The 15,985-nt window shown below is 45.0% G+C and overlaps 1 protein-coding gene across 4 annotated transcripts in view; it reads right to left on the bottom strand.

The window, feature by feature from the left end:
- Window positions 1-2,086: 2,086 nt before the first annotated feature.
- Window positions 2,087-15,985, bottom strand: part of ap1b1 (adaptor related protein complex 1 subunit beta 1) — a 37,707-nt gene continuing 23,808 nt past the window's right edge. For all 4 annotated transcript variants that reach the window (XM_071204413.1, XM_071204414.1, XM_071204415.1 and 1 more), the window contains exons 19-22: window positions 14,727-14,811; window positions 13,809-13,895; window positions 13,167-13,321; window positions 2,087-3,356 (exon numbers count right to left, since the gene is read on the bottom strand). In XM_071204413.1, coding sequence (XP_071060514.1) covers window positions 3,282-3,356; window positions 13,167-13,321; window positions 13,809-13,895; window positions 14,727-14,811 — 402 coding nt within the window. In that variant the 3' untranslated portion in view covers window positions 2,087-3,281. The remainder of the gene's footprint in view (window positions 3,357-13,166; window positions 13,322-13,808; window positions 13,896-14,726; window positions 14,812-15,985) is intronic.

Raw genomic sequence — 15,985 nt, 5'->3', positions numbered from 1 at the left:
CAGGGTCTTTGGGCAGGCCAGGGTCGCTGTGTCCCATCAATCACTGCAGGGTGACAGCGAGCACATCACGGGCGCAAATCACAATAGCACGTCGGGGGAATACACATTACGCAGTTTATGGGCCCTGAGAATTATCGGGAGATGAGCTTGTAACCTCTGCTGATGGTTTTTGAATGCAGCACTTCATAAAAGCACCGTTTATTGAGGCGGTAGTCCAGTTTGGTGCTCATCAAGGCTGGATATTCAATAAGGCAGGTAAAGGCATTTGCCCTGCCGGGGCCCCAGAGCCTACAGACTCATCATGCCTCTATAAGGACCTTAAAGCCCTCCCCCATTAAAGGCGTGTTTTGTTCCTTCTTGCGGGTGTTTTAGCTTCACTGCAGAATAATGTCTGTGCAGATCTGGAAAGGTGGATTTCAAATGAACCAACTGGAACATTTAAGTTTCTCTGTGCTCATAACATTTTAGATTTTGAGGAAATGGCCTAAACATAACATTGTTTGAATGAAACCATGTCCGTGGGAAAAACTAAATTGTTACGGCTTCATTATTTCCAATGATATTATACATATTTTTGACTAAATTAAGACACAAATCAGACACAAGGGCAGGTATTTATAGACCTGGTGTTGATTGTTCCGGTTTAGAAGTAATGTCCTTGAATCCCTTTTTGCTAAAATGAATCAAGTCTAAAGGAGTAAGAAAAATGTAAACAGATCTTTGACCTGATTGTGTGATTGTAATCCTCTTCAATGGACTCTCCTTCCTGGTGAACTAAAGATGTGTCAAACAGCCTGCTGCAGGATACACACCAGCCAAACGTTTCTCAAAATCAACAGGATTAGCAAATGACTCATTGACTATTAATACAGCCATTTGGTAAATGTATTAATAAACTTTCTCGGGGGCCAAAACTGAAAAATGTTTTAAAAGCAGTCTCAAGAAGGCCTGTTTGCATTAGCGCTGCATGGAAAACAACAAGTGTCACAGTCAGAACATGTCATGGTTTTTTACATTATGTTTTAAGTGCCTTGCTGCAGGATCGAAACACCTTTAAAACGTATTAATCAAATTATTGAATATAAAACTGAGTAATTCTGCTGTTTATTGAATAGCCTATTTTACTGTCGATTCCTATAGGGTTAGTATAGGGGGTAGGGTTATATATATATTCCTGTTCTAACCCTATTCTATAGATTTGACTCCTTTTACGCTAAATAATAAAAACCAAAGTATTTAGCAGTTGTGTTGTAAAGAAATACAAAACAATTAGGAAAATATAATCATCATATCACTTTCTGGGTATTAACTTTTATGAGTATTTAAGTCAATCTTTTTTTTAACAATAAGGTCTGAGCCTCCTTTCGAATTTCATTGCAGTGTCGCCCCCTGTTGGAAAGCATTGGTCACATGGGGTGAATATTATAGATCATTCTTCACTTGTAGAAGAGCGTGTTGGAAGCAGCGCTGACTGCTCTCTGGGCGGTGAGGCTGCATCTTGCATCGTTCAAACCGAGCTGACCTTCGTTATCCACAGAGGAACAGATCGGAGACGGGAGCTTTGTGTCAGAGCAGGCGATGCCGTTGAACTCCTGGTTGAGCTTTCTCAAGTATTTCGGACATTAAAAAGCGCGTCACCCCTTCAGAGGAGCTGCTCCACCTTAAGGTGCGGCAGGCTGTGGATACACACCTACCTTAGAGCTGAAGGTTGAACAACAGAGATTTGTATGCAAAGCTGTGAGGGCTGCAGGTCCGTCAGAGTAGACGTGAGCTACTCCAAAGGTCATCAGCGACTCTAAAGTACGGACTGTGCAAACACTTCTCGGGGATTTGGGGAAGTGATGTTTACCCAGCAAATAAACTGACATAACATTTGGCCTCATGTGACACTGGGAGTGGAGAGACATTTATAATCAATCAGTAGTTATGTTCAAAACAATCTTACCAATCTCTACATGTTCCACTTTCTGACATCTATGGCACTAAACGCACTGGTTCCGTTCCATCATCCTCGAGATCAGCTTTATTTCTTTATTCCTAGCACGGCATTGTATTCATTCATAATGTCAGACACTGAACTCTTGAGTCAATTTATCAAGGCTTTTAATATTTATTTTTGATGTACACACAATGAACACAATCATGTCAATCAAAAACCTCTGATTATACATTTGATTCGATTTTTTTTTCAGCATTTCATAGGAATCAGCCGTCACCACACACACACACACACGGCGATCTTTACAAGGCGTTAGCGTGGGCGCACACATCGTGTAGAGTCGATAAAAAGGACATGGATGTAATGACTCGGATAGAAGGGGGAACAATGAACCGGGTCGAGTCTGCAGGTAGCACAAAGGACACTGGATGTACGCAGTGTACTACCCTCACACTTATTACTCACAAGTGTTCTCTCACCTGAACCTTCATCTCAGGTGGCCAGAGGACCGAGAGGCTGCGATGAGAGGGCTGAGAGCGCCACGTGGCAGAGAGTGTTTGTCTTACACAGGGGGGGGGCAGCAAACACAAACACCCTCTCCCAGTTTGCCACATGAACACCAACAAGGCTACAGAACACAAATCAAAGCATGGAATGACTAAGTGAGAGCAAACAGAGGACGGCTGCTGCTCGTCTATCAAATGTCCAGATATTGAAGGGAGAAATGAAAGACAAGCCCACCGATGAGCAACACTGCACACATTCTGCTCTCAGAGACCGGAGGATCCAAACCCACTGCTCAACACTAAAAACCGACAAAAGATTGACAGACAACAAAACGGTAATGTTTGGAAGCATCTATGAGTCTCTTCTAAGGGCCAGACAGCCACTTCACACAGAGGCAACGAGTTAAAGCCTTTTTACTGCGGCAATTTCATTCTTAAATAAATATGCCGACAGATATTTCAACGGGTGATCGCAGACGCTATAAATAGTCTCCAATTTGCAGAAAAGTGGGGCTAGATAATTATTTATGCAGAGAAAACTCTCAGAGGAATGCAGCCCCAAAAGAAGACGGGTGATCACTGAGTGCAGGACCAGCTCCAAGTGAAAGAAATGTATCGTGAGGAAATGTCTTGAAACTATTTTATGGCAAACCCACTGGAGGGACACGAGGGAGAGAAGGAGGGGTTGTCCTGCCGGCTGAGGGAAGACAAACAAGCGGTGGAACCGGGACAAAGAAAAATGATTAACCAGAAGAATTTGCCAACACAGCAGGAAGTGGCTCCTGCACGGCGAGAGGTTGTGACATGGTCAGCTGTGAGGGGAGGGGGGGGGGGCTTCAATTCTTCAGCACCGTCTCGTAGTTCTGGAAAACACACTGAGAAACCTCCGGAGCTCTGCACTTCAGAGAGATCTGTGAAGAGAGGAGATCAGAATGAGTTTCCTCAACACACAACCGTTTCCTGTGAGAAATACAGCTCACAAGTCACCATCAGCAACAAGTCACATGCACCTTTCAGATGAGACTGATGTTCTCGCTACAGCAGCATGGTAAATCTGAAGATTATAGGGACCAATTACAGCCAATAATAAGGTCATATATCGACATGTCTGATATACGTTGATGTGGAAACTTAGTAGTTGTTTTACTGACTGACGTATTACAAAACTAGGAGGACTATTAATCTAGTTAGTGCAAGCATGTAGTCATAGCCTGCTGAACTGTAACCCTTATGTGTGGGCTAAGTATTTAATCAAAATAGCCCAACTTGCAAGAAAAATAAAAAAATAAAACGCCATGTTCTTTGGAGTTTCCTGATCTTTTAGGCGGAATAAAAAAATATGGCAATTCTTCGCAATTCTTCGCTTCCAGTCATAAGCATTGTTCCTATTTATTCATGGGTATAAAAAAGGATAATAAGCAGAAGTGTCCTTGTCATTTGTCACAGGGATTTTTTTGGATTGAAACTCTCCTTAATTTGGTCTCGTCAGACACAGAAATATAGAGCCATAGACAGAGAGGAGGGAACAGAGGCAGCCCCTCCACTCTTTGATGTGAGTCTCAGCTGGGAGTAGGTTGAGGCTCAGAGTGTTTCCGCAGCAGCAGACGCACTGCAGAGACTCAGACCGAGGAACACCAGACAGCTGGCGCTTTGGAATAATGAAGGATCGATATTACATTCATTAATAAATACAAGGGAAAGTAGTTTGGAAGATTGCAAATTGCTTCACTAATGAATTGCTGCAGCTGTGCCTTCTGGTGTGAAGCCCTCACTAACCCACATGTCTGATGTGGGGAAGATGAAGAACACAAGCAGCCTTTGTCTTGCTTTGACACAAACACACACAGACGCAGACAGCGAATCAGCTTCTTCCTCAGTGCGGTTCTTTCAGCTTTCATCACCGTCATGTCTGAGAATCACATCTGTTTCAGTGGGAAATATTGTATGTATAGTACAGAACCTCGACAACTGGTTTTGAGTGACGACTACAAACATCGCAGACAGAGAAGAAGTCATTCCAAGGACTTTGTATTTCAGCTTGAGTGATACAACAGTGGTTTTAGGCATAAAGACGGGAGAGCTGACGGGGAGAGAGAGACGAGGAATAAAACAACGAAAGGCTTCCAGCTGGACTCAAACCAGAGGTTGATCAACACCAGGACACCTCCTAATTCCAGTTCATTACATTATATAACATGCATGCCACTTTGGTGAAGCTCTTATCCAAAGAAACTTAGATTCAATACCGTAGACTTGCCTGTACTGTAGGAGCGATATGTGTTTTGCAAAAAGGAAACTTTGACTGCAGAGTTTTTACCCGTAGTAATGTGATCAGTAAACCCTCCTCAGCACGACCTCATGACCACTTGAGCCTTTACATTCTACTTGTTTCTTTATAAAATGGGATCCAATACAACATTGTTCAGTGATCAATTATCAACCAGACATTTGGTGAGTAATCTCAACGGAAACAAATATCAAAACGAGGTGATACTGTGTGTTGTACCACAGAGCAGCAGAAATACTGCATGGCTCCTAAAGTGTTGCCTCTGCTCACTCGGGGATCTTTACGAATACATGCTGCTGCTGGCAACATTCAGGCAGCCGCTCTCCTGTCAGCATGGGGTAAGATGTGAGGAAATGCGGAGGCTCCTCTGAGTAGAACCTGCTATTAAGAGAGCGAGAGACTGCGGCATTCTCACGGCTTGATGCTACAATAGTATTGGTTTTATGTTAGAGGTATAGATGCGAGGTAAACAGACACGATGTGGAACACAGAGCCACAGTAACCATAAGGACATTAATGTGTGGATTAAGATGTTCTTATAATCATGATCACAAAACAATGAACTCTTTGTATAAAAAGTCTTTGCTTCTAATACTTTCATACAAAAATGGCTGTATTCTTTGCACCCAAAAGTCTCCAGTGAGAGACGGAGACACGCTGATCATGTCAATGAACCTGAACACACAGCAGAGGTCTTAAGGCCCCGGACACACCAATCGGACAACAAAGAACTGACACAGACGGACCCCGACTGTTGCGTCCCCTCGCGCCACTGCGTCTTGGCCATGTGTCGCACTGGAACACACCGCAAAGACTTCAGCCGACGGCCAAGAAGCACGTACGAACTGCGCATGCGTGAGTGGCAATAACTCTCCTTACCAGCAGGCGGCGGTAGTGTGTATTCGTCATTCAAAAGAGGCAACAACCGGAAGACAGACTGCGTGATAACCGAGAGAAGAAGAACAGACTGCGTGATATAAACAAACAACAAATAGCGTGTGCGTTCCATTTTCCCTCTACAGCGAGAAGCTCACGGGGCTTTCCCGAACCCGTGTCGAGAGCTGGAGTTAAATTAAATCTCAGATTTGCCTTCTTAGTTTGTTTGGGTCCCTCACTTCCGTTTCGCTTCTCATGCACTGATTCACTAAGCTGAACAGCCAATCAGAGTGATTTATTTTGCCGACTGCCCGCCGATTCAACATGCAAGCAAACATGTTGAATCGGCTGGTTTTCGGCCGAAAAGGCATCGGCACGGTTGAAAAGACCCTACTGTGCGGACACACCAATCTGAGTAGGGCGTGTCGACGCTCATCGTCACCCTGACGCCCACCAACGCCGATAATCGGCCCGGTGTGTCCGTGCCTTTAGTAAAAGAGGAGCAGAGCGGCATGATGCAGCTGTGTAGCGCTGAGAAGGGGCAAAGATACATCTTCTTACATTTCTTGAACACAACCTTGATAACTCAGAGGCTGTGTGCTCCTCCGTGGCGATGAGGGCTTGCGTTAAAAAATAATAATAAACATAGGCCTATTTCTAAAGTGGGGGGACACAGACGGGATTTCGAAAATGTCACGGTTAAACTCCTTATGAAGTGGTGAGGTGCCGCTCCACATTGCTTTTCTTCCCGACTGCAACGCTGGTGTGTGTGTGTGTGTGTGTGTGTGTGTGTGTGTGTGTGTGTGTGTGTGTGTGTGTGTGTGTGTGTGTGTGTGTGTGTGTGTGTGTGTGTGTGTGTGTGTGTGTGTGTGTGTGTGTGTGTGTGTGTGTGTGTGTGTGTGATTTTTACATATGTCTGTAAATTATTTGTGTGTGTGTGAGCAGACTCGGATTGGCCATCCGGAGATTTGGGACTTTTTGGGATTTGGGACTTTTCAGCCGGGCTGCTGGCTCTGGCATAGGTGGGACGTGGACTTTCACAGCGCCGGTACCGCATCCGCCACCGCAAACACCCGGCGGCTCCGGTGCTGTGAAAGTCCACCGCCGTTGCGAGTCTCCGGCTCCAACAGTCCACTACCGCCCGCGAGGACCCAGGTTCGATTCTGGCCTGAGGTCCAAAAAATGTATTTAAAAAATAAAATAAAAAATCTACCGTTCTTCGTCGTCCGTATGCGTCCCACCCATCACATCCCTGCGCCCCACCAGTGGGACGCACCACTAATTTGAGATTCTTTCAGTTAACAACATTCCTGGTTAGCCGGCCTGTTTGCTGTCTGCTTGCATTCGGATTTGCATTTCCCCCACACTTTGAGAAACGCTGGGTTATAGTGTCATTTAACACAGCTGTTAATGCATTTAATAAAACCCAGCCAGAATCAATATGAAGTTATACAGGGTTCTTACACCTTTTCCAAAGTCAAATTCAAGCACTTTTCAAGCATTTTCAAGGTGCATTTTCCAGCTTGTCAAGCATCTCACAGCTGTTGTAAATTACATATTTATATACACATACTCAAATGATTATTTCCCTACCTCACATTAAATCAGATGTTCTTTATGCTATAAACAACCACATGTGTTTCGTGATAGCATTCTACACGAGGATGACAAATTAAAGAAAAGAAAACTAAGTTTAATATTTCAAAATTAGTGATCTGTAGGTAGACTGGGCCTCCCATATAACCTGGCTGAGCCGATATACAACAATCAGCCAAATAACTTTTCAATACATTATTGATTAATTGTTGAGGTACTTTTAGGTTGGCAGTGAACATAAGTCAGAGGTACATGGTGTACTTCTCCTCCACTACATGTATTGAATCCCTCTAGTTACTTCACAGATCTGGATGAATGATGTGAAATATAACCAAGTGTTAAATCAGACTTCAGTTCCACCTGGAGTAAATCCACCAGCTACCCTGCAGAATACAAAGTACTTCAAACTAGCTGCTCCTTTACCAGCTTTGAGAACACTTTCATGATCAATCATTATAAAACATATCATATATTATTCTGAAATGGACCAATCTGCACAACGACTACTTTTACTGTCTTTCACTATAGTTAGATGAGAATACTTTTCTACTTTCACTTGAGGGACATTTCAAGTGGAAAATAATATTTACAAATGTGCACAATGATTGTAGGTAATGTTGACTACTCAAGACTCCTGACTTATACATCTTCAAAGGAAGACTGTTCATTCTACAATTACATGGGATTAAAACTAAATGTAGTTTTACTTGTATAATACTTCAATTTTATATAAAAGACAGTTTGTTTTCATCTGTTTTCAAATAAACAAAGTCTTGGCTTTCAGAATATTAAACTTGTTTCGGCAAATTCAGATGATAAATACAACTTTGAAGCTTCGGCATAATTACAAGCGGAGAACGGAGTAATGTAACGTCACAGCAGGCAGAACAACAGCCGGTGTTTCTTGTGAGTGTTTCCCGGTGCACAAACGCAAAAATACACAAACACACTCGCGAGCTTCCCCCAGACCAGTAATACAAACGAAAATGTGTCTTCGGGTCAATGTGACTGATTTCGATAGAGCAAGTCACATTTGGTTTAGGCACGAAACATACAGTAGAAATACATTGCTCTCAAAATCGCTCTGTGTCGAATCAATAGATTATATTTCATGACTATAACACGAAGTGCAGTGAGTGCTTCGTCCTCTGAAGACCACACGATGGCGACTGTAACGCACATACCATAGGTACGCTCCTCTGAAATGATTGTCCCCTGCAATTATTATTATCCCTCAATCGAGTTCGCTATTCAGCGTTAGCTTAAACAAACGTAACATGCAACGTTAGCCTAATCTAAAATGCTCTACTGCGGCGTACCTTTCATGGCTCGTCAGCGCAGACTCTCGCATCGTTATGTTGCACACTTTGCAGGAGGCTACTCGTGGGCTTGACCCTCGTCTTAGCCATGGCTTGTATTTGTCTTCTGCTAGCCAACGCTCGTTGAAACGGCAACCTCCTGGCACACATCTATCACTCTCATCAGAATGCCCAGGTCACACGCAACACAAACACCTGCAGGTCGCGCGCACAGCGCGGGAAGGCCGCAGCGGAGCTGTTTTATGTAGAAGCGAAGCAATTCTTTTCTTTTAATCTAAAAAGCGAACTATTCAGTCAGACAGCAATTTATTGTAAAAGTAAAGCATTTACATTTTCAAGCACTTTCTCATTTTCAAGCACCATTCCCAAAATTCAAGCACTTTCCCAACCTTGAAAACACCACGTCAATTTTCAAGCATTTTCAAGGATTTCAAGCACCCGTACGAACCCTGGTTACACTACTGACGGTATAGCTAAAGCCAATCATGCTTTGAGATATTGGAACATTACGGGTAAACGGCAAAATAAAACGTGCAGTATTTTTAATGAATTACACTTGTTTTGATGTCTCGTCTTGAGAAGCCCAATAAAACCCAGAGGCAGAGCTTTACTTCTTCAGGTCTAAAAATAGCTGCTTTGGCAGCTTGACTTTAATGTGCCGTGCCAACAGAGAGGCAGCAGCCAACACACACACACACACACACAGTGACATTTACATAAACTATTTATGATCCACCTACAAAAAGTAGAGGAGCATTACCAGCCCAGAGTATAAACTATTTTAATAAAAAAAATGACCAAGAAGTGAAAAAGACAAAAGGAGTACAGGACGGGAACAGCAGAAGATGAAAACAGACAGGGGAAATGAAAAGCAACAAATTATCAAAATGAAAAAGGCCCACTGCCTCCAGCTGAACAACTTTCAACAAATCATCATTAAAAAAGGGAAAATCTTACACTTAAAAAGGTCCCCCATTATACTGTTTTACATCAATATATTATACAGGTCTCAGAGATATACAAAACATGTCTCTGAAGTGTTTGGCTCCAAACAGATCATTGTAGCATTACCCATAATCCCCTCTGTTTCAAAAGTGCTGATTCTCTGTCTGTTACTTTAGATGAAAATAAGGAGCCCCTCCCCACGCCCCTCTGAGAGAGATTTGGTTAGAAAGAACCCAGTGGTGCTCTAGGAGGAGATTCAGGTGATAAGGTGCCAAAATCTGATCGGCTCATTTTCAGACAGGTTTTTATAGAAATGGATCAGGACAAAAAGTGAGAGAATCTTTTTTCCTGAAACTTTCAGAATCTCTTTACACAGAGGGGACACATGTTGATGTAGAAGAGACATGGAGAAGAGGGGACACATGATGTACATCCATCCATCTTCTCCCGCTTATCTGTGGTCGGGTCGCGGGGGTAGCAGTTCCAGCAGAGAGCCCCAAACGTTCCTCTCCCTGGCGACATCAACCAGCTCTGACTGGGGGGTCCCAAGGCGCCCCCAGGCCAGCGAAGAGATATAATCCCTCCACCTGGTCCTAGGTCTACCCCTTGGTCTCTTCCCAGCTGGACGTGCCTGGAACACCTCCCTAGGGAGGCGCCCAGGTGGCATCCTAACTAGTTGCCCAAACCACCTCAACTGGCTTCTTTCGACGCGAAGGAGGAGCGGCTCAACTCCGAGTCCCTCCCTGATGACCGAACTTCTCACCTTATCTCTAAGGGAGACACCAGCCACCCGGCGGAGAAAACCCATCTCGGCCGCTTGTATCCGCGATCTTTCGGTCATGACCCATCCTTCATGACCATAGGTGAGGGTAGGAACCAAAATGGCCCGGTAGACCGAGAGCTTGGCCTTCTGGCTCAGCTCCCTTTCTCACAACGGTGCTGTAAAGCAACTGCAGTACCGCTCCCGCTGCTCCGGCCCATCTCACGCTCCATTGTTCCCTCACTCGAGAAAAAGACCCCCAGATACTTGAACTCCTTCACTTGGGGTAAGGACTCATTCCCTACTTGGAGTGGACAGTCCATCGGTTTCAGTTTCCAGCCGATCCAGTGAGTGCTGAAGGTCGCAGACCGATGAAGACATTAGAACCATATCATCTGCAAAAAGCAGTGGTGCAATCCTTAGTCCACCGAACTGCAGACCCCCTCCCCCTCTCCAAAATCCTAGCCATGAATATTATAAACAGGATTGATGACAAAGCGCAGCCCTGGCGGAGGCCAAGCCTCACCGGAAATGGGTCCGACTTACTGCCGAGGACAGCTCTTGCTTTGGGAGTACAGAGATTGGATGGCCCTGAGTAGAGACCCCCTCACCCCATACTCCTGCAGCACCTCCCACAGTGACTCCCTGGGAACCCGGTCATAGGCCTTCTCCAAATCTACAAAACACATGTAGACCGGATAAGCGTACCCCCAGGCCCCCTCCAGGATCCTTGCGAGAGTAAAAAGCTGATCCGTTGTTCCACGACCAGGACGGAATCCGAAGACCTTGAGACCACAGCTCCCCTCCGCTGCTTCGGCAATAGAGGCTTTGAACACCACCCACTCTGGTTCAATGTCCCCAACCTCCACAGGGATGCCCGAAAAGCTCCGCCGGAGGTGCGAGTTGAAGGCCTCCTGAACTTGGGCCTCCTCCAGACGTTCCCAGTTCACCCGAACTACACGTTTGGGCTTACCAGGTCTATCCAGAGGCTTCCCCCGCCACTCGACCCAACTCACCACCAGATGGTGATCAGTTGACAACTCCGCACCTCTCTTTACCCGAGTGTCCAAAACATACAGCCTCAGGTCCAATGATACGATAACGAAATTGATCATGGACCTTCTGCCTAGGGTGCTCTGGTACCACGTACACTCATGAGCATCCTTATGTTCGAACATGGTGTTTGTTATGGCCAATCCATGACTAGCACAGAAGTCCAGTAACAAACCACCACTCCGGTTCAGATCAGGGGGGCCGTTCCTCCCAATCACGCCCCTCCAAGTGTCTCCATCATTGCCCACATGTGCGTTGAAGTCTCCCAGCAAGATTAAAGAGTCCCCTTCAGGAGCCCCATACAGGACTCTTTCCAGGGTCTCCAAGAAGGCCGTATACTCTGAACTGCTGTTGGGTGCATAAGCACACACAACAGTCAGAGTTTCCCCCCCATAACCCGCAGGCGTAGGGAGGCGACCCTCTCGTCCACTGGGGTAAACTCCAACAACGAAGCACCTAACCGGGGACTTGTGAGTATCCCCACACCCGCCCGGCGCCTCACACCTTGAGCAACTCCGGAGAAGAATAAAGTCCAACCCCTATCCAGAAGTAAGGTTCCAGAGCCGACGCTGTGCGTAGAGGTGAGCCCAACTAGATCCAACTGGTACCGCTCCACCTCCCGCACAAGCTCCGGCTCCTTCCCCCCCAGAGAGGTGACGTTCCACGTCCCCAAAGCCAGCTTCTGTCGCCCGGGTCTGGTCCGTCGAGACCCTCTGATTTCACTGCCACCCTTCTGGCAGCGCACCCGACCCCATCGCTGTTTCCCCTAGGTGGTGGGCCCGCGGGACGGAGAAACGGAGGTGTTGCCCACGTTGCCCGGCCACCAGACACTCGGCGACGAGTCCTACTTCTGGGCCTGGCTCCAGAAGGGGACCCCGGGCTTCCTCCGGGCCGGGTATCCTCACTTCCTGTGTCTTCTTTCATGAGGTCTTTGAACCAATCTTAGTCTGGCCCCTTGCCTGAGACCAATTTGCCATGGGAGACCCTACCAGGAACACAAGGATCCAGACAACACAGCCCCCAGGTTCATCAGGGCACACAAACCGCTCCAGCACGGTAAGGGAGAGATCTTCAGAGAGATGTTTATGTATAAAAGACATGAAAAAGTGGATTTTGCACAATAGGTGACCTTTAAGTAAATGTATATTATTCTTTATAACTAATTAATACTCCTCAAGTCGTATATTTCAAAGGCTCTTATGTTAGGCGAAACGATGGCGATGAATCCTGAAGATTTAATGAGCGGAAACAGGGTGACTTACAGATTGACTGGTCTAGACCGGTGAGAACAAAGACAGTTAATGCCACCTTATGAATCAAACATGAAGTGAGAGCAGACTGAGTGATGAGCTGGGAGGGGGGGCGGTCACCCAATGTCATCCTTCTGGACCAGTTGTGCACAATTTCGAAGGCAAACACAATCCATCAAGAGTGGAGAATGTGGCACGCTGACAAAGCAACACAATGGAGAAAACACACACACCCTCCCTCCCTCCCCCTATGAGTCATTACTGCACATCAATTCCTGTCACGCTCTGCAGTGTCATTTTCTCTCTTTTTATGATGATAAATGTACAATCGAATTGTACTTATATAGCCCAGCATCATGAATTAAATGTCTTTACAATCTGTTAGGCAAACAACATTTTCGGTAAAAAACTAAAGAATCCCGACAGAGAGCAACATATCGGTCCTGAGCAATACGGGCATTTTACACAGTTCTAGTTGAACAAATTCAACTCCCCTTAATATTGAAATGTATGACAGTATAAGGGTAAAACCAACTGTAGGACCCTTAATCAAACCAGCTAGCTCTGTTGGTCATAAACCCAACCCAGCAGTGATTGACAGGAACTCATGCATTCAGCTAACACCGAGTACTCACCGTGTAGTTTGGGTTTCCAGCCTGCACCCTCAGCTCAGCCAGCACCCAGATGCCGTTGGTGAGCTTCATCGACTGATACAGCATGTCCTGACCCTCCACGGTACGCTTAGCGATGGTGAAGATGTTGCTACCTTGCAGTTTGTTGGAGGCTGCATCTGTTGTAGGAACATAATATTCAAACATTAAGAACATTCAAATTGTTAAATGTTTCCTTGCAGTTACACTTATTTTTAGTATTAGATCATTAAATGTTCCAGAGAATTAAGGGTTTATTTGTCATCCATTGAAACATCACTCCAGACAAAGACTTAGTCTAAGTTTCCTCCTCAACCTCCGTCTTGCCGCTGCTTCCCAGCAGGATGTTAAAGTCTCTCTTTGTTCATGAAAAATAAATGTAATCTGTGAGGGGGAATCTCCATTAAGCTGTCATTAGGAATTCTCCTCCAGTTCAGCTGTTCTCACGCTCGTCTAAAACTGAATCATCACACGTAAATAAGGGACTGCAGCTGATGAGTTCTCATTAGATGTGTTTAGCTTCATTAGCGTGCATCTGAATTTGCTCCTCACATTCAGCAGCAGGATATGGCTGCACTGTGGAGTGAATTCAGGAGTAACTCTCCGTTCCCTTTCCTCCCGTCTCACCTGAGTTGAGATGGCAGTCTTTGATCTGAAACTGGGACTCGTTCTCATTAGGAATGTCTTTCCATGTGGCGAGGAACACCTGTCGCTCTGCGGACAAGAGACACAATCACTGTAAGACAGACTGAAACGCACACAGTATCAAAATCAAAACTGTTTGATGCTCTGTATTGCATTGCCGTCTATTTATAATGTTTAAACCCGATATTTATGCACATTTGCAAAGATTAGGATAAACTTATATTATCGTTTCATTTGTAGGATTAGTTTCCAGTGGTGGTGCGCAGGATTGTTTCCGAGTTGTGTAATACAAACATTTCCACAAAGTCAAGAGGGTTGTTAAATCCAAAAGTCAAAATGTACTGAATAACGACTGATGTTATCATTTCCATCTTTCATAGCATGATTCTATCCAACACAATATTCCACTTCAATCCATATGTGTTGGCCTTAATCTTTCCAGAGCAACATGCTTACTCCTGTAATAATGCTGCAGTCAAGCAGAAATCTAGAATTACGTTTATATAACGACACTAATCCGATTAATCTCTCCATCCAAATAGACGATGGTTTGCGTTTGTTTTTAAAGGTGAAGAAGCTTCTAATGTAAATTTGTCAAAGCCCTACAAAATGGTTTGATTCCGCATTAAACAAAAGGCTTCCCAGCTGCGCCTTTGAGGCTCCACCGGGAGAAAGGGCATCGTGTTTCATCAGATTCAATCAAAAAACATCAAAAAGGAAATGTTGGCACGGGTAAACAATGTAGGAGCCACGGTGCAGCACACAAGGTGAACGGCACACACACACCTACGTCACACACTGCTACACACCGTCAGCACAGCCTCAACAATAAGGCTGATGATGCGTGTGTTGGTGACGTCAGCGGGTTTGAGTGAAGAGGTTTATCAGGGACGCACTCACCCATCTTGCCGTCCTCCAGGAACAGCATGCTGATGGGGTACTGGCAGCTGAAGTAGAATACGTCAATGTTGTTCTTCACAGCCACCTGCGAGAGTGATTACATCCGAGGGGGGGGGGGGGGGGGGGGGGGACAGGAGGAGAAACAAGAAGCAGAACACGGGTAATTACTTTACAAGTGCCCTTCAAGGATTGGCCTTGCTGGGGTCTGCGTGCTGTTTACTGAACAAGAGGGCACCCATCCTCTGGGTGCAACTCTCTCTCAGACAGGCAATCCTGTATCCTCAATGTTCTCAACCTCCCTCGTGTCAGTCTTTATATGCCATTAATATCAACTTAACTTACAAGCTCGATATATAAAGATAACATCTTCCACAAAAAGCCTTTAGGATACGGTTATTTTTATCGGATATGAATAAAAATAGACGAGATAAGAATAGCAGACGGTGATTAAAAATAAAATACTACAAATAAAAAAAGACAAAACAACTGATAAGATGGCACATAACAGAAGTCTACATCTAAAAACAGAAAGCAAGTCATCAGCTCCTCAGAGAGGAACCGTAGCAGTCTCTGGTGGCAGAAGAACAAGACACTGAAACGCGAGAACAACTGGGGTCTGGTGTGATGTCGATCGGCTGCTCAGCGGACTAGTGCTGAAAGAAGGCCCGAGAGCTCAGCCAGAGGAGAGCGAAATAATGACTTGATGAATCATTTATTAGAGCGTTCCTGGGTGCAATGCAGGACTGCCACTAAACGGCAAATGATACACAAACGATATAAAGCTTCTCTGTGTGTTCGTAAACTACAAGAGCTCTGCTATAAAAGTATAATTATGAGGAGGTTAGCTGACATACTTTATAAGTTAGTGTGGCACCTAACGCAGGAAAAAGACATACATTATAAAGACACGGCTGTAACAATGTCTTCTAGTTTCTACTGCAAGAGGTGATCCGTCTGATTTAGCCCCGCAAGTGACAGTGGTGGATTTATTGATCAATTACATAGTTTCACTTCCACACCTCAGCAGGCCAACACAAGCTAGGGACTAATCCCTCCGTACCACGATAATGTCAACATTCAGAAAATGTGACCGCACGTGTTTTTCTACAGTAGCTGCAAGATCACAGATATTTTTTTAGCTAGTGTCCTTTAAGAAAACATTATGGGAGCAAAAAAACTGGGAACTTATTATCAATTCATCCTATGCGACAATTTCTTCCCCCGTTACAATATAAACAACCAAGATTGTTGACATTAGC

The sequence above is a fragment of the Pseudochaenichthys georgianus genome, chromosome 9 (genome assembly GCF_902827115.2).
Source record: "Pseudochaenichthys georgianus chromosome 9, fPseGeo1.2, whole genome shotgun sequence".
Classification (NCBI taxonomy): domain Eukaryota; kingdom Metazoa; phylum Chordata; class Actinopteri; order Perciformes; family Channichthyidae; genus Pseudochaenichthys; species Pseudochaenichthys georgianus.
This window is presented reverse-complemented; position numbering and strand designations above follow the sequence as displayed.